Source organism: Aristolochia californica, unplaced genomic scaffold (genome assembly GCF_029961685.1).
Source record: "Aristolochia californica isolate CCGP_79_NKW_82.1479 unplaced genomic scaffold, dmAriCali1.0.hap1 SCAF_4, whole genome shotgun sequence".
Taxonomy (NCBI): Eukaryota; Viridiplantae; Streptophyta; class Magnoliopsida; order Piperales; family Aristolochiaceae; genus Aristolochia; species Aristolochia californica.
In genome coordinates, this window is record NW_027182103.1 from 38,175,435 (window position 1) to 38,199,709 (window position 24,275).

At 38.2% G+C, this 24,275-nt stretch overlaps 1 protein-coding gene across 1 annotated transcript; it reads right to left on the reverse strand.

Annotated features, from left to right (window-relative positions):
- Positions 1-1,413: 1,413 nt before the first annotated feature.
- On the reverse strand, positions 1,414-3,689 carry LOC137963541 (GCN5-related N-acetyltransferase 4, chloroplastic-like). The gene is given in 4 exon segments (XM_068810657.1): positions 1,414-1,904; positions 2,398-2,608; positions 2,611-2,781; positions 3,524-3,689. Coding segments are annotated over 4 exon segments (834 nt in total). The 5' UTR covers positions 3,678-3,689; the 3' UTR covers positions 1,414-1,606.
- Between the last annotated feature and the right edge of the window lie 20,586 nt (positions 3,690-24,275).

Sequence of the window (24,275 nt, forward strand, 5' to 3'; positions counted from 1 at the left end):
GGACTCTTTCTGATCAATGATAAACTCCTGTTAGCAGAAGGAGAACGATAAACAAAGATGGCGTAGGCGACGATGAAAGGAGTTTTCGGAATAAGAAACAGAAATCGAGAGATAAATTCCGAAACAACGTCCGAAATTGAAATAAGTTCCCCATCTCGGTTGAGTTTCTTCCGTCAGTGTGCAGGATAAAAGCAGTGCCAAAAGATCATAACAAAAATATTTTATTGGATTACTGGTAGATGTTGCCAGAAATACGCAACATAAAAAACGTAGTTCCAGTAATGATGAAAAATAAAATAGTAATACGAGCAAAGAAAAAAAATAATGGGTTTTTTTTAATCCTGAAAACCATAGATATGAGTCCTAAAAATCAATACTCTGATACCATGTTGATTTTCAAGACTCCATGGATTTAGAGACCCATTGAGAGAAAACAAGAGGAAGAAGAGGTTATGGACTTGATGCCCTAACCCTTCCCCTAAAGCTCAATTTATAGATTAATGATCCTAAAATATTATAATAATGTCTCTGATACTTTAACCTAATTACATCAATGCCATCTCTATGAGAGGATTCCTTATTTACCATTTTGCCATCATTGTATGGGCCTGTGGGCCTTCTCCTTGGTCTATGGTCCTTGAGCCTATCTTCCACATCTTTTTGATGTGTGGGCCTTCCTTGGTCTTGTAAGCTTGGGCCCATCTTCCAACACCTCTCAAATATGAAAGTTTTAAGAAGTTGAGAATACTGATTGGTGTTGCAAAGCTAAATAGTAAATCAATAAACGGGATCATTATCTGATTACTTGGAATTTTTTTTGTTACATTTCAATACCATTTAATAAAAGATGAATAGAAAATCAAATAATCGGATAAAATTGACACCCTACCTTCTTCCCCAAAGTCGTTGGCCCTTTTTTTGAATGACAATGTGAAACCTGCAACATCCATTCGCGCTCAGGAAGCTTAGGTGTGTCGTTTGAGTGTGCTTGTAGCCATTTCTTTAAGCTTAGAGTTGAAGGGAAGCCGTTGTTATTTGTTCATTTCATTTGTTGTTGTTTTTTTTCTGTCAAATTGATCGATCACAGTTTAGGTAGAATAGCAATTGATCGAAAACGCCTTTGGAGCCAAGATTAATCTTCAAATAGCTTCTGCTTTGCTTTCTCTTTGTCTCTGGCTATATCTCGGCTAGAGGATGTGAGGAACAAGATCAAAAGGAACAACTCTGATTGCCGAGGTTCTTTTCTTAGCCCAGAACTCTTGTCCTTTCAGTTTTTTTTTTCCTCTCTACCTTGTTGCAGTTGAGATTCATGGATTACCTTGTTGCAGTTGAGAGCAAGGGTCACTTGCTCTTATTATTTCAATGCAAGAAAAATTCTTCAAAAGGTACTAAAAAAAAGTTCATTTCCTGGTATTTCTATTGAACATCTTGTTTTAGATACTGTACAAACTTTTCTTTTAAAAGGTACACTTGAGGTATAGAGAACCAAACATTCCAGATTTTGGCATGTCTTCAGGACATTAGTACCATCTGGAACCCAATGATGCAAAAGAAATATGCAAACATAAATATAGTACATGCTTACGTGCCACCACTAATTTGTGAATCAAATGGGATTAATACCGACACCAGATGAGAGTAACTTCATCATGAAGTTGAATCGAATGCCTGGAGATGTTGTGGGTTGCGGCCACTTGGCTCGTTCTGGGACCTTGATGCATTTGAAAGCCTGACCAAGATACAGTTGCGTTGCTCCAGGATTGTTGGCATCACAGTGTAGTGCAATGGCACGACAATCCCAACTCCTTGCCAGTGCTTCCGCCTTGGCGATAAGCCTTTTTGCTATTCCTTTTCGACGATCCTGTGGCCGAACTGCAACATTTGATATATATGCAATACCAGTCCTGAGGGATCTCACTTTTTAAATATCAGTAGATATATGCTGAAAGTGAACCCTTCTCTTGCTTACTGTATTTCAGAAAACATGTTGAATAATCATTTCTTGCTATATAGAATTTCTTCGAGTAGATGTGTTGATTCAATCTCCAAAAGAGTACACAGTTAGAAAGCAAAACCTTAGATGTATAAAAGACTAGTATTGTACTCATGAAGGAACTGAAGTAGGAATAATCATTTCTTGCTATAGAATTTCTTCGAGTAGATGTGTTGATTCAATCTCCAAAAGTGGACACAATAGTTAGAAAGTAAAACCTTAGATGGATAAAAGACTAGTATTGTACTCATGAAGGAACTGAAGTGGTGCTTCCACCCACTGAGACAAAATGCCCCTAATGCAGATCCTACAAGAGTTCAATGTACTAAATATATAGGGTGCACACTATAATAGAAAGCAAAAGTTTGTCTCAGAAAGAAAATCACTAGGCAGTATGAGCTCACCTTCTCTGCTGAAGTGGTCCTTTCCTTGGAAGGAAGTCAGCCAGAGTGTCAACTGTTAATATCCCTGCTACATGTCCTCCATTGAAGCCAAGGTCTCCAAATTTCACATATTCATTTCTTGAAAAAGTGTTACCATCTACTGAACTACCAACAATAGCAACAAGACAAGCTCGCATACATCCATCTGGTACAGAGAATCCGACAACAACCACACCAATCGATCAATCCTGAGGACCAAATCTAAAGGAAAAGAATAGTTTGGGAAGAAGCAGCTACAATGTGTCTCAGCCACTTCCCAGCTGTCCTCCATGCGTGCCTCTCTTACTACAACATCCGGGTACACGGATGGAAACAAATCAATGGTTTCACTGGTTCTGAAAATACCTAAAGAAGCGAAAGCAGGAAGAAAAAAAGGATTATTGGCTTAGGAGATATGAAACGTTTTAAGAATGAAAAAATGACCGCTGTGCATTGAGGTTTCAAAGTCAACCAGTTCAACTAAACATATAGCTGTTCCAAATAAACATAACAGTATTTATAAGTGACATTCAAACCCTTGAAAAGATCAGTTACCTGATAGGAATTTACTCCAAGGAGCAAAATGACATGCCTTGTAATTTTTAACTTGCAAGAGCTCAGACACGAATGAACTAATCAACCCATCATACATGTCCCACAGGTGCATGCCAGTTTCCAATTTCCAATTTATATAACCAATCATGAATTAGACGAGAACATAAAAGGGGTCTTCTCAGAATATCCTGCTCATCCAGTTGTATTTGATATGGCCCATGAAACTCGTGTCTACAGTATATTCTTCATTTTGCTACAAATTCTCTCAAACCGCGAAATCCGTCAGTTAAAAGACAGTTATTTCTTTCCAGACGACAAAATATTGCCGAATTACAGGTTTATTCAAAATGAAAAGGCTAGAATTCACAATTGTCATTGTATTCATAAAAGGTGGGTCATACGGAATGGCAGTTTCTGCAAGAAGCAACTCGAATTTCACGACTGCAGTCGAGGCTATTCAATGGAAAGCTCTTCCAGAATTGAAAATATGGCAACCGGTGTCTGAAAATGGAAAGAATAAAAACAGGCTAAGAAATACGGACGAGGAGCACACCTGCTTTGGTGGAATTGCCACGAGTAGATCGAGAGTTTTCTTCCACCTTGGTGCCGGAAATCCTAGCTGGAAGCGATAATTTCCTGAAATCGAGACTAGCAGTAGGATTAGTGGCAGGAGAGAGAGAGGGAGAGCTCAGGGAGACCGTCCGCATTTCCGATTGCGGATTGTTACAGTAACGAGGAGCGGCCTGTCATACGGCAATAATAAGACTTTGTGGTATTCCCAAATTACCCTTCACTTGTGAGCAAAATGTTCGGGGCATGGTTTATTTATTTTGATAGGCAAATTAGGATTAAAGATGCTTTAAATGGGTTTGAATTCGAGCGGAAAGGGCTTCAGTTTAGTGATCCTTTTGCTTTTGACACCAGAAAGGGCATCACTTTAGTCCTACTGAAATACATGAAATACTTGCTCTACCTAAAGTATACAGGTAAATGAGGGGTAATAAAAGGAGTTAATGTTGGGTCACGTCCATCACAAACTCCCCTACCAAGTAACAAGTACAAGATTTTTCAATCCTAGAGCTATATGGGATTATTACTTGGCTCTTCCTAATATGCGAGGTTTCTCTATGGTTCCAACACGTGGATAACTTTAGGTGAGACCCACATATAAGTACTTGCTTTGATATTATGTCAAAATTCAGTCCAAGTCCATCCCGTAATGACTAACGGAAGTTAAGAAGTATCTTTCCAAGTAATAAGCACAAAATCTTTCTAATCCTAGATATATATTCTAACAAAAGGGAAGCATTAACTAAATTTTTCGTGCTTGAAGCTAGTTGCATTCACAACTCTGGCAACATTGTCTCCCAAGGGGAAGAAGATGCCAACCCCAATTGCTGCTAATTTCAGACAAAACAAAGCAAAAATTGGAAGGAAAATTTTCTTTTATTATTGACAATAGATTAAACAATAAAAATCAACTTTGACACAAGAATAGTAAGTCCATTCCAAAGACGATCTAATTTCTCTAAACATGTGGTAATTAACTAATAGAAAAAATTCAGAAAGGATCCACTCTTTCTCAAAGTCTAAACTATTAAATAACATCCAAGCAAAATGTTAATGGCCCTCACATTTAGGCACTCCTTAGACTTTTTAAAAATAAATGCCCCCCAAAATTACAATTTTTACCCCTCCCTTAGCTTGGTACATGTTGAAGTAGTTTGAGTGGTATTCTATGTAATTATGAGACTGAGTGACATAAGCTATAATTAGTTGTTAGTTTAAGTGTTATTTTTTTTATTTTTATGTATTAGGGCATCCATTCCCGACCTATATAAATAAGAAAGTGAGGGGGCAGGGAGGAACTCAAATTCGTGATCTCTTCTAACCCCTAATGTTTCTCTTCTCAACTTGTGCTTTTTTGCCTTCTCCTTCTCTTCTTCTTTCTTTCTTCTTCTTCTTCTCAAACAGGGTTATCCATGGATTAAACCCTAGAATTCAACATGGCATTAGAGTTGGAATTCTAGGGTTTAAAGTAGATCAAGTTATGAAAGTTTAGTAGAAAGAAAACTCAATTTAGCCTTCAAGTAACAAAGGCTTTGCTAGTTTTGAAGAGGAGCAAAAGGCAGAAGTTAATTCAACAAGTTTTCTCCTTAATAAAATGAGTTTCACCATATATTTCACATTATGAGGGATTCAATTCAAGTTTTTAATAGTTAAAAAGTTGTTTTTACTCAAGCTTAATTATCCCCCACAAATTCGTTTTTTTGTTCACATTAAATGGTTGATATCGCCTTTTTTTTGTCATGTGCATGAGTTTCCTTCATTCCTTGTTTGTTTGATCTAACTTTTATTAAAAAAAAACCTCTTTAGGAATGCTAAAGTCCTCTTGAAGCTCTCCTTAAGTTCTGGTTTGTTGAAGGAGTGACTGCTCAATTAAGTTGTTAAAACCCTAAGTTAGGGTTTCAAAAATGGTTTTGGAAAGAAATCACTAGTTCTAGTTCATTTCTAATTGCTTTCTTACTAGCACTTAGTTCTTTTTTCCCTTTTTAATCACCATTGGTTGTTGAGAATTCTGGTTTAGAATCTCAAACAGCAAACAAAACTAAAAAATAAATAAATAAATGGAAATAGGGGTCATGCTTGTGTGATCTATTAACTGGTTTCTTGGTTGTTACTGGCTGAATTTGATCACTTGATATTACATAGTTTTGCATTCTATAGCTTCAAATATTTGTTGGTTTTGATAAATTCTTGTTCTCTTTCCTCCTAAGTTAACCCAAGGTTGTGTTTGGAACACAAAAAGTGGAGAAAAAAGAAAAGGAAGAGAAAAGAACGAGAAAGAGAAAATAAAAGAAAAGACAATAGTTTTTTTTTTCTTGTTTGGATGCCCATGAAAAATGAGAGAGAAAATAGAAGAGAAATGTAGTTTATCTTGTTTGGATAGACGTGCAAAATAAAAAAGAAAAGATAAATCATTTTGTGATTTTCTCTCTTATTTTCTTTTTTCTCAATGATTCTCTCTGCCAAACAACAAAAAATACCTTTTTCTCCCCTTTTCTTTTCTTTTCCCTCGGTTCCAAATAGACCCTAAAGGTGCTGGTTTTTTGAAGAAAAAAAAGTTCTTTTGTAAGTTATAATGTCTAAATTGTCAAATACTTCATATTCCTCTACATGTGCAGATTTTCAACAAATGTGATCCCTTGAGGATTACTAAAATTCCACTTAAAGGCTTGAATAATTACTTGTCTTGGTCCCAATTTGTGAAACGTTTTCTGATTACTAGAGACCTTGTTGACCATATATCTTAGCCACCAATGCATGTGGATCATCCTTCTAACCATAAGTGGTTGAGGGAAGACACATTATTTATTAACTGGTGGATTAATAGTATAGAGAAAAATGTGGCAAACAATGTGGTGCACTTAGAGACAACCAAAACAATATGGGAGATATGTTGTGAATTATATTGTGCCCCTAATAGTTTACAAAAGATTTATAGCATTTTTAGGAGATGTGCAACATAGTGTAAAGACAATTTTCATGAGTACTTTGATAGATTTAGAGGGCTACTACAAGAGTGGAAGGTTGCACAACCATATGCACTTGATGTTGACACATGGGAAAAGCAGATGGAAGACCTGATCTTAGCTATATATTATGCTAATCTACCACCCTACTTGGACGTTACCAAGTCATAGGTACATAACTCTACCACAAGAAGTCATAGATTTGCTTGTGGATGAGGTTCTTCCTTCAAGATTTGGGTATTTTTTCCTTCTATGCTCTAGTTTTCTACACTCAAAAAACAACATCATTTTTTCTAAAAGATTTGTCATTTGAGTTTTTTTTGGCCATTTTAAAATTTTCTTTTTTTCCTAAAAATCATTTGTAAGTGTCTAGTGATGAAACTCACTTATCAGAGCTTTCTTCACTAGAGATGCTTTCAACATTCACTTTGGCCTTTAGACTTTTTTTTCTTTTAGGTTGCTCTTCGTCAACTTCTTGAGGTTCCATCTCGTATGTGAGAAGGATTCTATTATGGGCCACAGTGACCCCTTGGTCCTGGGTTAAGTACCTATGTCTTCCGCTCCTGACAGACTGGTCTTTTGGGTAGTATTGGCTAGGTGTATAACATTTGGTATCATAGCTGTCGCGAGTTCGATTCTCGGCAACGACGCAGAGTGTTAGGTTCTTCCCTTTCCATGGATCGAGTCACCCTTCTTTCCTCTCTTCCCTCCATGGATGATCTTGACGTTGGAAGAGAAACCTTGTTTCTTAAACGAGTAATGGTGGAACTCAATTTAGAATGAAGGAGCTTTGGAGGAAGCTCAACCTTGGACCTCAAAGGGAGAATCCGACCTTGACCTCTGAAGGAGAATCAGACCTGTAAAATATAATTTTCTCAATACTTGCCTCTCTTTTCCTTCACGTCCCCCTAAATAGGGTTGAGGACGAAAATACAAAGATGACCCATTAGGTCAAGTGGTTCACGCCACATTACACTGAACCAACCCAAAATAAACAAAACCAAATAAAGTAAACCAAACTGAATTGAAATTACATGAAAAATAAATTGACATAATTTAATTCCTATGCCTATGGATAACTCGTGATGCTATGGAGTCCATAACATTACCCCCCCCCCCCCCCCCCCCCCCTCCCTTGGAGAAAGAGCTTGTCCTCAAGCTCAAAGTATGGGTAGAGGGTGCGAAACGCCGCTAATGGCTCCCATGTCGTGTCACTGGGGTCAGCATTTGCCCATTGCACTAAGAACTCCCAATCACCCTGAATACGGCAAGTTTGTAATACCTGTGCCGGGGTAGAAAGTACACGTCCCTCACGGAGTGGTGGCAGCGGGGTGTGTAGCAAGGGCGAATCACCGTGGAAGCCCTTTAATTGTGAGACATGAAAGACGTTGTGAATTCTGGCCTCTGGCGGAAGCTGCAATCAGTAGGCCACTGTCCCAATGCAGTCCATCACCTGAAAGGGACCATAATATTTTGGAGAGAGCTTGTGACGTTTGGAGGCTGTCAACAACAGCTGCCTGTAGTGTTGGAGACGCAACCAAATATAATCTCCAGGAGAAAAGAAGACTTCCCGGTGCTTCTTGTCATAATATTGTTTCATAGAATGTTGTGCCTTCTGTAGATGAGTGCGCACCTCTGTGATGAATGTGTCTCTTTAAGCCAATGCTTGGTCCAAAGTTGCGACTTTAGAGGCCCCTGGTTCATAGGCTAAAATACGGGGAGGTTGTCTACCATATACCACCTTGAATGGGGTTGTGCCGAGTGCGCTGTGGTAGGAGGTGTTGTAACAGAACTCAGCCCAGGTGAGCCACTTAACCCACCTCTTAGGTGAGTCCCCCACGAAACAGCGGAGATACATTTCAATGGTTCTGTTGATGACCTCTGTCTGACCATCAGTCTGTGGATGGTAGGCTGAAGAAAAGGTAAACGTTGTGCCTTGTAACTTGAAGAGTTCTTTCCAGAAGGCACTCGTAAAGATTGCATCCCTATCACTGGTAATTGAATTAGGCATCCCATGTAATCGTACAATGTTATCCATAAAAAGTTGAGCGACCTGCGTTGCAGTGTAAGGATGTGCCAGAGGAATGAAATGCCCATATTTAGATAAACGATCCACCACTACAAGGATAAGCCCGACGAAGAGGGAAGTCCATCTATGAAGTCCATAGAAATATCAGACCAGACCTGTGACGGAAGCTGAAGTGGTTGGAACAACCCTGCTGGACTTAATGTTTCATCTTTATTCCATTGACAAGTCTGACAAGCCGCCACATAATCAGCTATACTGCGCTTCATGCCCCTCCAATAAAATTTCCTACTGATTCAAAAATATGTTTTTTGTCGGCCCTCATGTGTACGGCTATGGAAGGAGGCCAAAATGCTGTTAATCAGAGGGGATGTGTAGTGTAGAAAAATTCTGTTTTTGTAGAGGACGAGATTGTCCTGAACCGTCCAATGTGGTGCCGTTGTGCCCTGCTGGATATCCTAGCATAAGGAGATAATATCTGGGTACTGTTGTGCCTCTTCCTGTATAGACTCCAACAAGAGAGCTCTGGGTTGACTGATGGCGTTTAATTGCGGCTCTGGAATGTCCCGGCGAGATAAGGCATCAACCCCTACATTCAAACTTCCCGGTTTATACTCGACAGAAAAGTCAAACCCCATAAGCTTACTTAACCAATGCTGTTGTGGAGAAGTAGTGAGATGCTACTCAAGAAGATACTTGAGGCTGCAATGATCAGTGCGAATAAAAAAAGAACGTCCCCAAAGATAAGGGCGCCAATGCTGTATAGCTTTCACCAATCCAATCAATTCCCTCTCATAAACTACCAACTTGTGGTGGTGTTGGCCCAGTTGACGGCTAAAATAAGCAATCGGGTGGCCCTATTGGTACAACACTGCGCCAATACCGCCCCCTGAAGCATCACATTCCACTACAAAGGACTCCTCAAAGTCGGGGAGCTGCAAAACTGGGGCTGATGATAAGGCGTCTTTCAATTGCTGAAAGGAATGAGCTGTTGTCTCTGACCAGGTAAAAACATTTTTCTTGAGGAGATTGTTGAGCGGAGCTGTAAGCTGGCCATAGCTATGAATAAATTTTCTATAATATCCAGCTAGGCCCAAAAATCCTCTTAAGGCTGTAATAGATGTAGGAATAGGCCAATCTGTGACCGCTTGTATCTTACTCTGGTCTACCTTCACCCCTGATGCTGAAATAACGTGGCCCAAATATGCCACTTCTGATGTGCCCATAAAACATTTTGATCGATTTAAAACCAAATGATGTGAACATATAAGAGAAAATACCTGGTTAAGGTGCTGAAGATGTTCTTCCCAGCTGTTGTTATAGACCAAAATATCGTCTAAAAAGACCAATACATATTTTTGCAAGAGAGGGGAAAATACCTCATTCATGAGGGCGAAGGTGGAAGACGCATTTGACAGACCAAATGGCATTACGAGGAATTCAAAATGGCCGTGATGTGTGCGGAACGCTGTTTTCTCCACATCTGATGGATGAACTTGGATTTGATGATAGCCAGATTTCAAATCGAGTTTAGTAAATATAGTAGCTCCATGTAGCTCATCTAACAGCTCGTCCACCACTGGAATAGGAAATTTATCTTTAATTGTATGGGCATTGAGTTGTCGGTAATCCACACAGAACCTCCATGACTTATCATGCTTGCGGACTAGTAATACCGGTGAAGAAAAAGGAGACCTGCTGGGCTGAATAATACCCTGTGCTAACATCTGCTGGCACTGCCTTTCAATCTCATCCTTCTGTAAGTGAGGGTAACGATACGGACATACCACTACCGGCTCGATCCCCGTTTTCAAACGGATACGGTGATCACAGTGCCTAAGTGGCGTTAAGGCAGTAGGGTCTTGAAAGATATCCTCAAATTCTGTAAGTAAGTGAGATAACTTACATGTATTTGTGGACTGGACCTGGGCAACCTGTAGTGCGCAGGTGAGTGGTGCTTGTGTGCCATGCAATATAATCTGATGTTGGTCCTCTACAAAAGACATGGTCAGAGCTTGGAAATCCCATAGTATTGGTCCCAACAATTGTAGCCATTTAATTCCTAGCACCAAATCGAATCCTGATAGTGGAATCACCAGAAAATCTACAACAAATTTATATCCCTCAATATCAAAGTGTGTGGCTGGTGATATGCCTACACTAGTAATTTTAGCCCCATTGGCTACTGATACAGAAAGACCATTCTGTTGCTGTACTACTAACCCAAGTTGTTCTGCCGCCTGCTGACTGATGAAATTATGTGTACTACCCGAGTCAACTAAAGCCAGTAACTGTAAATGATGTAATTGGGCTTTAACCTGCATTGTGCTTGCACTGCATAGACCAGTCATAGCATGAAGGGAAATCTCTGGACCTTCTTGGTCAGTTTCCACAATTTCTTCCTCTTGTGGTATTTCTTCTTCATCCTCCCACAGGCATATACTGAATAATCGTTTGCAGTGGTGACCAAAAACATACTGTTCATCATAGTTAAAACAGAGGCCCTTGGCCTTTCTCTGCTCCATTTCCTGTCTAGTAAGGTTTTTGAAGTAAGGAGCAGGTGGAGCTGAATTAGAGATGTCTGGGCATGGGGTTCCACTGTCTCTAAATCTAGGAGGTCCATAGGAATGGTTTGGCGCAGAGGCATTGTGCCTTCCTAGCCAAGCTGGTTTTCTGACCAGTGACTCCTTTAGAACACGCTGTTTGTGCTCAATTGCTCTGGCTAAATTCATAGCGTGGTCTAAATCTGTAGGAGCATGTAATTCAACTTCTAAACGCAGAGCTTCTGTCAAACCAGCAGTAAAAATATGAACATACTGTGTGTGGCTAACAAACTGCTTTGCTCGGGCTAACCTTTCCAGGAAGGTCTTTTAGTACACCTCTAGTGTTCCAGTTTGTTTGTAATTGATTAATTCGCCCAATGGATTGCTACTAGCAGGAGGACCAAATCTCATCATGCAAGACTGTCTAAAAGTTGCCCAATCCTGAACCACTTGGTCATTTCGGAATTGGTGGTACCATAGAAGCGCTTCATCGAGCATGTGGTAGGCGGCCAAATACACTTTCTCATCCGCAGGTGTTTTTTGATGGTAAAAGAACTGATCACACTTGGCTAACCAAATCAAAGGGTCCTTAGACCCATCATACGTAGGAAAGTCAAGTTTTAAATACCTGGGCACAGTGTTTGGTCCTTGAATGGCAGGCCCCAGATGGGAATGGTGTTGACACATTGGTGGTTGTGGGGGAGGTGGTGGGTGGAATGGATGGTGTTCGGCCGGTGGAGAGTAGGCAGCTGGAGGTTGGACTCGTGTATCATGGTCCTCTTGTCGCCGGAGGAGAGCTTGGATGGCAACATCCATTGATTTTATTGCTTCACGCAAATCAGAGGTTGTTTGACGCACCTCTTCCAGGGCATGAGCCTGGTTATCTGTCCTTTGCCTATTATCTTCCACTAACTGTCTCAAATCTTCAGGGGAAGAGGAATCCCCAAGGGTGGACCTGTCTGATACCAAGATGTTAGGTTCTTCCCTTGCCATAGATCAAGTCACCCTTCTTTCCTCTCTTCCCTCCATGGATGATCTTGATGTTGGAAGAGAAACCTTGTTTCTTGATCGAGTAATGGTGGAACTCAATTTAGAATGAAGGAGCTTTGGAGGAAGCTCAACCTTGGACCTCAAAGGGAGAATCCGACCTTGACCTCTGAGGGAGAATCAGACATGTAAAATGTAATTTTCTCAATACTTGCCTCTATTTTCCTTCACGTCCCCCTAAATAGGGTTGAGGACGAAAATACAAAGATGACCCATTAGGTCAAGTGGTTCACGCCACATTACACTGAACCAACCCAAAATAAACCAAACCAAATAAAGTAAACCAAACGGAATTGAAATTACATGAAAAGTAAATTGACATAATTTAATTCCTATGCCTATGGATAACTCGTGATGCTATGGAGTCCATAACACAGAGGCTGGATTTAAATACTGGTAGGTCCGAGGGAAACACCAAGTAACAGAACCCGGGTTGGGCCAATGCCGCTGCGTCCCGCATAAAGGCTGGATTAAAATACAGGTAGGGTCGGAGGAAACACCAGGTAACGAACTTGGGTCAGGCCTGTGTCGTTGTGATGCCGTGGTCGTCGGCTCGCGATGGGGGATGTGGTGTTATGGGCCACAGTGACCCCCTGGTCCTGGGTTAAGTACCTATGTCTTCCGCTCCTGACAGGCCAGTCTTTTGGGTAGTATTGGCTAGGTGCTTAACATTAACAGATTCCAAGTAGATCTTTTGAGCTCATATTTCTAAAATTCATATTCTCATGAATGGTTGTCTTCTTTTTGCCCCATGACTTTGTAAGTGCATTGAGTAGCTTATCATTTTGCCTATACAAGGAAATCTCTTCTCCTAATATTTTCAACTCATTGATAATATGAGTGAACCTAGAGTTCATCTCAGATATTGATTCACCGATCTTCATTTTGAACTCATCGTATTGAGCTATCAACAAACTAATTCTAGAGTCCTTGAATCTAGTGGTTTCTTTTGCTTATACAAGAAAATATTTTCTCCTAAGGTTTTCAACTCATTGAAAATATGAGTGAACCTAGAGTTCATCTCAGCTATTGATTCACCCATCTTCATTTTGAACTCATCGTATTGAGCTATCAACAAACTAATTCAAGAGTCCTTGAGTCTAGTGGTTCCTTCATGTGTGACCTCTAATTTTTTCCATATTTCTGGCGGTCTTATATGTCGAGACTCAATTGAAATCATTGGGTCCTAAGGCACATAACAAAAGGTTAATGGCCTTATAGTTTGTTTTGAGCTTCTCCTTGTCTTTCCTAGTTAGTCTATGAATTTCTTTGTGAGTAGAATGTTATTTTCAAGTTTTTGAGGTACAAATGGCCCATTCTTGGCCACATGCCGTACGTCCCAATCAATGGATTGGAGGAAGAATTCCATTCTTACCTTCCAATAGCTATAATTTGTTCCATTGAACAATGGGGGATGGTTGGCATATTGTCCTTTGGGAAGCAATTTATCTTGAGATGCCATTTAATCAATTCAAAATCAAGGGGATTTTGATTCAAGTTAAATATTTGATTTGCTCTGACACCAATTGTTGGCCCAGGTGGCTTCTCAAGAGGAGGAGGAGGAGGGGGTGGGGGGGGGGGGGGGGGGGGGGGGGGGGGGGTGAAGGGGTGGTGAATTGAGATTTACAATTAAAATTTTAACTAAGACATGGAAATATAGAACATTTAATCATGCAATTTCAAAGTAAAAACATTCACAAACCAAAAGGATAACACCAGATTTTTTGTTATCGATGTTCCCCTATTGGTATCCACCACCCAAGAACTAGTGCTTTAGAAATTCCACTATTTTAGCTCTAATAACTAGAATTTACATCAAAGAGACTCCAGCTCTCTTTAAGCCACGTGTAGCTCAAGCACACCCTTTTATAAACAATCTCCCCAAGAGATTGTCTAGATTCTAGCTCTAGCTATACCCTTTCTATCTAGATTACAATAGTTTCTAGATGAACCTTTCACAAAAGAAAAATGAAAAGAAAGGTAAAACACTTACACCCTTTCACTTGGGGAGTACCTTGTCCTTGAGAGATCCAAGCATCCAACTTTGTAGTACAATGCAATGAATGGGAGTTTTGTCTAATGTAGATGTAAGGAGAGGAATGGAGGAAAGAGTTTGGGAATTTTCAGGGAATAACTCTCTCTTTCACTCAAAAGCACTTTGAGAACCAAGTATTTGAGAATAAAGGATCAATAAATATGCCAATTGTTGAATTTAGGATCTCTTTTCCAAAATATTCCAAACAAGAGAAGAGAGAAATAAAAAGAAGAAAAGGAGAAGAAAGCTCTTGGGTAGAGAGAAGAAAACAAGACAAGAAAGGTGTGCGTCAAGCAAAGAGAGAGAGAGAAATTAACTAAAGAAAGAATTGTAGAACTTGATTAATTCTGAATTACAACACCTCTATTTATAGTAGAGGAAGTGATAGAGTACTTATACAATTAACTTTTAAATCTCTTAATTACATTCCAACTCTAACTCTCTAAGATAAGTCTATCATGAAAAGATAACAAAATCTATCAGAGGTCTAATATAAGTTGAACTATAACTCTTCTTCAATAACGTGGACATAAGGGAGGAGGCTAACTCATGGCCTTATCCTTGTGGGTCCCACATGATCTTCCAACTCATATTGCTAAGATTTCCAGCTCATGGTATCTTTGTGGGTCCCACTTGATGTTCAAGTCTTCTAACTCATTTTAGCTTGTGCTCCTTATCTTCTTAACTTGTTCTAGGTTGGGTGAGGACTCTTCTTCGCATCCCACATCCTCATGGTGGGTCCCACAAGCTCGTGCACCATGGTGGGTCCCACATTATAACACTCCCCCTCAAGCTGGGGGTGAGAAAATATCGTAGATGCGCAACTTGCTGCAGATGGTAGACATAATCTTGTGAGTGACCGGCTTGGTGAGAATATTTGCAACTTGACCTTGTGATGATATATGCCTTTGAGATAAAAGGCTTGCTTAGAACTTTTCTCGTATAAAATGGTAGTCCACTTCAATATGCTTTTTTATTTCATGGAAGACTAAATTTGATGTAATGTGTATTGCTGTTTGATTATCACAATATAGATCCATCGGAGATTCTTGGTAGAATCACAATTCAGTGAGAAGAGATCTTATCCATAGGAGTTCATTAACAGTGTGTGTCATGGCTCTGTATTCTGCTTCTGCACTAGATCGTGCTACTACATTTTGCTTCTTGCTTTTCCATGTAACCAAATTCCCTCCAACCATCGTACAAAATCCTAAAGTAGATTTTTTGTCATTTGGGGATCTGGCCCAGTCTGCATCCAAGAATCCTTCGATGTTGAAGTGACCATAATTTTTATAGAGAAGCCCTCTTCCCGAAGTTCCTTTTAGATATCGTAATATCCTTTCAAGTGTTTTCCAATGACTAAGTTGTGGTTTGTGCATGTATTGACTCACCACAGTTACTGCATATGATATATCCGACCTTGTTACACACAGGTAACTAAGTCCTCCCACTAGTATTTGATATTTCCCGATATCTACATCTTCTCTAGTGCCTCCACATAATTTTGTATTTGAGTCCATAGGAGTTTCTACTGGTTTGCATCCCATCATTCCTGTCTCCTCTAGTAGATCAAGGGCATACTTCCTTTGGGATAGCACAATCTCATGTCTAGATTGTAATACTTCAATATCCAAAGAATATTTGAGTAGTCCAAGATCCTTTGTCTTGAATTCAACATATATTTTTTCTTTTGTTTTCTGAATGCCCACGGAATCACTACCATTTAAAAAGATATCATCAACATATATTGCTATAAATACCTTGCCTCTCAGTGTATTTTCAATAAATACTGACTGATATCCAAAGCATCTGTAAAATCCGGCCCGTATGAGGGCTTGACTAAATTTCTCAAACCATGCATGAGGGGACTGTTTGAGACCTTACAAAGATATTTTTAGTTGACATACTAACTCCCCCTCAACCACATACTCAAGTGGTTGTTGCATATAAATTTCTTCTTTAATATCCCCATTAAGAAAAGCATTTTTCACATCAAGTTGATATATCAGCCATGTGAAGAATTGGCTACCAGAGATAATAATATACATATCGAGTTCATTTTTGCCATTGGAGAGAAGGTTTCTTCATAATCAATACCATAACACTGAGTATAACCTTTAGCAACCAGTCAATCCTTCATTCGTGCTATTGACCCATCCAGATTATGTTTGACAGTATAAATCCACTTGCAATCGACAAGTTTCTTATTTGTTGGAAGAGGAACCAGTGACCATGTTTGATTGTCATTAAGTGCCTTCATTTCTTTATCCATTACTACCTTCCACCCTAGATGTTGTAGAACCTCCTGATAGGACTGTGGAATAGATATGGAGGAAATAGAAGAAAGAAAATGGCAACATAGAGGTGAGAGGCGATGATGAGACACAAAATTTGAAATGAGATGAGAAGTATAAGGTCTAGTGCATGATCTAGGTTCTTTCTTTACAACAATAGGACGAGTATCATATTGAGGGCCAAAAATAATTGGAGAGGAAGGACTTACCTTGGTGGGTGTCAACTCGGCAGGTGTGGTGTCGGCCACTTGCTCTAGGCGTTGAATAGTTTCTACATCATGGGGCACAACCGGTCGAGGGGAGCCTGGTACAGAGGATAGACCAAGAGGAGCACTGTCAGAATAAAATGAGGAGTCTTAAAAAAATGTTACATCCATTGACACCAGTAAACGTTGAAGAGCGGGACTATAACAAACATAACCCTTTTGTGTGCTAGAGTATCCCAAGAATATACACTTGATAGATTTAGAATCCAGTTTATTGTGTCTTGGAAATGAATTATAAACAAAACATTGACATCTGAAGACTCTCAAAGGTAGTGAAAATGGAGCTTCATTTGGTAATAATCTAGAGTAAGGAGATTTATTACCAAGAACGGAAGATGGTAGACGTTTAATAAGAAAGCAAGCCGTAAGGACTGCATGATGCCAATAAAAGTAGGAAACTTTCATGGCGTATAAAAAACCTCAAGTTACCTCAAGAATAAGACGATTTTTAAGTTTGGCTACACCATTTTGTTGAGGAGTGTAGGCACATGATGTTTGATGGATAATGTCATTTTTTTGACAAAAAGAGTCAAGGTATTTGAAAATGTATACTTCGGCATTATCAGACTGGAGAATTTTTATTTTCTTACCATAGTGTGTGAGTACCATAGCATGAAATGACTTAAAAATCAATGGTATTTCAGAATGCTCACAAACAACCAAGTTGTGCGAGTGAAATCATCAATAAATGTAATAAAATATTTTTCTTGAGAAATGTTTGAGATACTCAAGGGCCCATAGACATCGGTATAAATTAAAGAAAATGGAGTAACACTTTTGACTTCTGGACGAGGAGAGTATGTACTCCTTTGATGTAAACTCATTTGACAAACCTTACAATTAAATTCTGACCTTACTTTAAGAGTAGGAAACATATAATGAAGAGACTGTACAGATGGATATCCCAACCATTTGTGCCATAGCATTGTCTCATATGCATTGGTGGAAACCATATTTATTTTTGGCACATCCAGGTAGTAAAGCCCCATTGTTTATGGCCTCTACCAATCACCTGCTTCGTTATAAGATCCTAAAATATACATGAAGTGGGTGAGGAGGTAATAAAGCAATGAAAATATTTTGTCAACTGACTAATAGATAATAGATTCAAAGGGAAAGTATGAACGAATAAAATATCAGTGAGCGAAAGTGATGGTGCGACATAAGAGGATCCTTTACCTTGGACTTTGTTTTGAGAACCGTCAGCTGTGGTAACAAACTTGTATGAAAGATGCGGAGATAAAAATTGTAATATATTTTTGTTACCTGTAAGATGCTCGGAGGCTCTTGAGTCAATTATCCAGGATGAAGATGAGGCAGATAGCATACCTGAAGAAGTAGTGGCAGTAGTAATTGTTGAGGATCTATAAGAAGAACCTATCATTGTCTTCATTTTTTGAAATAACTCATACTCTTCATCAGTAAAAATTTTATGCGCTGCTGATTTCGTGGGCTGTTCTTCTTTTGTATCACTTACAAAGGCTTTCTTCTTTTGTATCACTTACAAAGGCTTGATTAGCCTTTGTCAATTTTGATTTACCATTGGCTTTATAACATATTTCTTTATAGTGATCATATTGTCAACACTAACTGCATTCCTTGAAATAGCATTGATCAACAGTGTGGCCAAATTTCTTACAATAAGTACATTCTTTCCCATCTACTTTGCCAAAGCCATGCCTTCCACCTCTTCCTCGGCCTCCTCTATAACCTCTGCCTCGGCCTCGGCCGCGGTCAGATGAAGTTCCCATATGATTTGAATACATAGCGGATGATACTTTAGTAGTGGAGGAAGAAATATCTAGAATATGGAGTAGTGTTGCACATACATCATCAAACATGGGAACAGTAGAAGCACTCAAAAGTTGACTCTTGGAAATCTCAAGATGTGGTTTAATATTTGCAAGGAAAATAGCAGTAATTAAGGCTTCCTTCTGCTTGTCTTGGACAAAAATATTTGTGGTTGAAGGCTGAGCAAACTTTCACTCTTGAAGAAAACCTCTAAAGCGGGCCAAGTTCTCATGGATATTTTCTCCTTGTTTAATATTCAACATTCTTTGGAGAATATCATATGGTCTATGTAGAGTATCCAGGCTAAGGTACAACTTAGCACATGTCTCCCAAATTTGTTTAGCAGAGTCAAGATGAATGACATTGTTGGAGACATGTTCTTCCATGCTGTTGATTAGCCAACTAATCACTAAGATATCATTTTCAACTATTTGTTATAAAAAAATGTCTTCTTCATCAATAGGTGGTCCTCAGTTGGTGATTTGACCAAGTAGGTCCTTTGTTATAAAAAACATCTGAACCGATGTGGACCAACTCATAAAATTTGATACATTTCGTAAGGGTATAGTGGTAATTCTCAGTATATCACCTTTGATATTCATATTCTCTTCGGCCACGATAGACCCTTCAATGAAAATAAGTCTCCAAAAAAATATTCTAATAATAACACCAAGTAGTTTTCTTCAAACAACTCGATGCATTGAGAGCCTTAACATTGATGCTTAAATCATTATTCTGATTTTTTTCTCTTAATAAATACCACTCATAAGAGACTTAATATCAATATTCTATATCATGGGACTCTTATTCCCATGATTTTTTTCAACAATCTGATCATGGACTGGTCTCGGTTAACATAAATTCCAAACTGATAAAACTGTTTTGATAGCTTCTTCTAGATGGAGATACATGCATATCCATAATCTCATAAGATGAAAAATATTCACATACTCATCTTTAGATCATCTTCAAAATTCAGGAACCGGTAACATGAAGCAATAAAAAAAATTAAGAACTTATCTCACGGTTTGTGATCTTTCTTCACAAGGTGCCTTCTATGAGTGGTGTTGATCATATCATCTTAGATCATTCCTTTTGACGTGGGGATTCTAAATTTAATGCTCTGGTACCATGTTGAATTTAGGATCCCTTTTCCAATATTCTGAGCAAGAGAAGAGAGAAAGAAAAAGAAGAAAAGGGGAAGAAAGCTCTCAGGTAGAGAGAAGAGAAGAAGATAAGAAAGGTGCACGCCAAACAAAGAGAGAGATTAACTCAAGAAAGAATTGTAGAATTTGATTAATTCTGAATTACAACACCTCTATTTATAGTAGAGGAAGTGATAAAGTCTTTATATAATTAACCTTTAAATCTCTTAATTACATTCCAACTCTAACTCTCTAAGATAAGTCTATCATGAAAAGATAACACAATCTACTAGAGGTCTAATATAAGTTGAACTATAACTCTTCTTCAATAACGTGGACATAAAGGAGGAGGCTAGCTCATGGCCTTATCCTTGTGGGTCTCACATGATCTTCCAGCTCATATTGATAAGATTACCAGCTCGTGGTATCTTTGTGGGTCCCACTTGATTTTCAAGTCTTCTAACTCATTTCAGCTTGTGCTCCTTAGCTTCTTAACTCGTGTTAGGTTGGGTGAGGACTCTTTTTGGCATCCCAAGTCCTCATGGTGGGTCCCAACAACTCGTGCATCGTGGTGGGTCCCACATTATAACACCAATAAATGATCATTAACTTCTATATGGGAGGTTTGGTAGGATATTTATAAGTTCCCTAAGCCAAACTAACCATTTTTTGTTGCAAAAATTGGTGTTGACATTGATCAATCATTGTAAAGTGATTGATCAATCAATCTATGAAACAATTATTTTTCTATCAGAATGTGTCTTATTGATTGATGGTATGATCGATCAATGAACTTCCAATGATCTATCATGCTTTATGTCCCAAACTGGCAATATTCTGTCTAATTAATCAATCATGTAGGTTGATCAATCATTCAATGTAAAAATCACTTGTCTGGACAATATTAATCGATCAGTCCTAGTGGGAGGATCAATCATGCTTCATAGCATGAAATGGCCATATTCTAGATGATTGATCAATTGACTTATGTTGATCGATCATGCTTTATAATCTTGGCCTATTCACTTCTGGATGATCAATCATTCTAGTGCTAGTTCATATAATTTGACTTTTAAAAGCATGAGAATGGATGATCCAAACTACTCTAAGATGTTTGAAAAGATGTCCATGATATTTTGAGATATGTATGAATGCAATGTATGTCCCAAAGCTCCGAATTCACAATGTACCTCAAAATGAAGGAGTTTGGACAACTGTCTATTATATAGACCGAGTTTTCACATGTATTAGTAGATCCTAAACTCTAATTTTCACTTTGTCTTCTATTTCCAAGAGTGTTTATTAAAGAGTTGAATTTCCATGATGCTTGAGGTCTTGATAGGCTTGATTTGTTTTTAGGCTTTAGACCTTGAAATGAATGTCTCTTGAAGGTCATGTATATGAAATACTTAATTTATAATTCGTTAGCTTTATTAAGTTTTGCTATCATCAAAACCAAGAAAGGAGTCAATTTGTGGTTAGAAAAATTCATCAACCATTGATCTAGTAGGTTACTTTGATGCCAATTTTTCCAGATGCAAAATTGATAGAAAGAGTATGAATGGTAGCTACCAATTATTTTGAAATATGTTTTTCTCTTGGTTTTCCAAGAACAACATTCAGTTGCACTATCTTCCACCAAGATTGAATACATAGCATGTGGAAGTTGTTGTGCTTAACTTCTTTGGAAGAAAAAACAACTAGATGATTATGGCTTAGAGAAAAATGAAATTCTAGTCCATTGTAACAATATGAGCGTCATAAGTCTAGGTAAGAACCCAGATCACCACTCTTGACCAAAACATATAGAAATAAGACATCACTTCATCAGAGAGTTGGTTCAAACCAAAGTGATTAAAATTGAATTTATTCCTACTGAAAATAAACTAGTAGACATTTTCACAAAGCCATTAGGATTTGTTCAGTTCTCAATGCTTCGACGAGAAGTAGGCATGATGCACTAATCTTGATTCACTTAGGTTGATAAAATTGAGCTTAAAAGGACACATCCCACAATATTAGTGCCATAAGAGTGAAGTGAAAATCAAAATATTACATTTCAGTCACTTGACAAAAAGGCATTGATCGATCAACACATATTGGTTGATCGATCAACTTATGAGATTGATCGATCAATTGAGATAGAATGATTGATTGCTCAAAATGTAAAATGAGAAGTTGAAACGTTTTAAACGACATTTCATTTTTTTATTTCAAAACCTTCCAAATTCTTAACCCCATTTTGATTTTAGAGGTAATCCACCTCTAAATCCGAAAAAAGAAACCGTTGAATTTATGGAAAAGAAAAATACTTCATTGACTTCATTGACTTATATATAATCAGAGTACACGAACCTCTATTTATAATAGAGGAAGGTAGTAGAGTCCAATTACAATAAAACTACCTTTGTCCCAATCACACCCAAACTCTAACGCTTAAAGATAAGTCCTAGCATAATTAAATAACTCAATATAGATAAAAGACAAACATAACTCAAACTAAAACTCTTCTAGGATGTGACCATAAGCTAAAGATGCCTTTGTGAGTCCATCTTGATCTTCCAACTTATGTGTTAAAGATGCCAGATCGTGGTAATCATGGTGGGTCCTACTTCTTATGTGCTTGGGCCCATCCTATGGGCCTTCCTTGGTCGTGTGGCCCATCTTATAATACTCTTAGATATGTGGGCATTTCTTGGTCGTGTGAGCTTGGGCCTATCTTCGAACACTCCCCCTCAAGCTGGGGGTGAGAGAATAATATGAAATCCCAGCTTGCTACAAATGATGTATAAAATGACACATCTTCCAATGTGCTTTCATTTTCCAACACTCTCCCTCACACTGTCGCATCCTTCTATGAGGCCTTGTTGGCATAATATAATTGAGAGTAAAAATCACTCCTAGCCAGTAAGACATTGCTCCATACTCCAGTCCTAATGTTGGATGTAGGGCACACTCCGTCTTCTATAGGTAGTGTGTCTATCGGCATTGCTCTAAAGTGTCCACTACCGTGTCCCTCCACAGGACAATGACTCTCAAGTGGTAGGAGTAATAAAAGTCATTACAGGGGGGTAGTGGGTTTATTTATAATGGTGTCCAAATCCGGACACCGACCCTCATGGTATCCCAACTGTGATATTTTTGAGAGTCAAATTTATCATGGTGTCCCAATCCGGCCACCGACTCTCATGGTATCCCAAACGTGATATTTTTGAGAGTCAAATAAATTATGGTACGAGAAAAGGTACTGAGACAACCTCTTCTTTAATAATAATGTCTCATCCAAAGAGACATAATAGTTGCAGTTGTCATGGAACACGACCATCTTCCAACACATATAACATGAACCAAAATAATAAACCTTGTAGAAGGACCCATGAAATAATCATAATCCGATATAAATATTTTTTCTTAGATGCTTAAGTTTCATATTTTGTGCTCCCCCTTTCTTGAATATTTTGGTCACATAAACTTATCCACAACATATGGAATAAAATACCTCATTCTTGTACTTCTTGTACTTCTCTCCCTCAAGCTGGGAGGTAATGGCAGTGATGCCAGCTTGAACCAAATATCATAGATGCAACAATAAGCCCAAATAACATAGATGTAGTAATAAGTCCTTAAACCAGGGAGAAGTGAGATATTTTCCTGATATAGCAACTCAAATAGTGACGCAAAACAAAGGGCATAAATTCGGCATAAATTTGGATTTTTCAATACAACAGAATACCAACATGACCTTTGATTCTTCCAATGCAAATATATCTTTAAATATAGATCAGATTGACATGAAAATTTCTCCTTATAAAAATAGACTTAAATACCTTTCATTCAGGGATAACTTCTCTTCATAAAATATAATTATCAAAAGATAAATAATCTGATAGATTTCGGTATCTGTCATCTGGTCGAACTAAGTACTGTTTCTCCTTTTTTTCCAATATGACCATTGACTCTTCCAAGATCAATATCTCCTTATAAAAAACTCAGATTGAGAATTGGTTGAATAGGTAAGAAAATAGTCCTATAGATATTATTTTGATATATAATTCTCCATATAAAGCCTTGTTTTTTATAGCATAAAATACCTTAGAAGTTCAAGATTTCTACTGCTGCTCGAACCTTTTTTCCAATCTGACCTTTGCTCGAAAGTTGAAGCTTTCTGCTGCTACTCGAATTTCTTTAGCAATCTAACCTTCGCTCATTCAAATATCTATTTGTCTTTTTACATAACTCCAATTGGAAAAATTCATTTTTCCATGGAAAGTAGACTCAAATATCATTCCGTCAATATATAATTTGTAATATAAAAATCTCAGCATAGAGGTAAAATAGTAAAGAAAACTAACGGGTGTAAGGACTGAAAAGAAAAAAATATGAACATAGACTTAGGGTTTAGGGTTTAGAGAAAAAAATCTCATTATCTTTGTTGGTTGACCAAGTCAACTCATGGAACCTGCTCTGATACCATATTGAATTTATGAAAAAGAGAAATACTTCATTGACTTCATTGACTTATATATAATAAGAGTACATGAACCTCTATTTATAATAGAGGAAGGTAGAAGAGTCCAATTACAATAAAACTACCTTTGTCCCAATTACACCCAAACTCTAATACT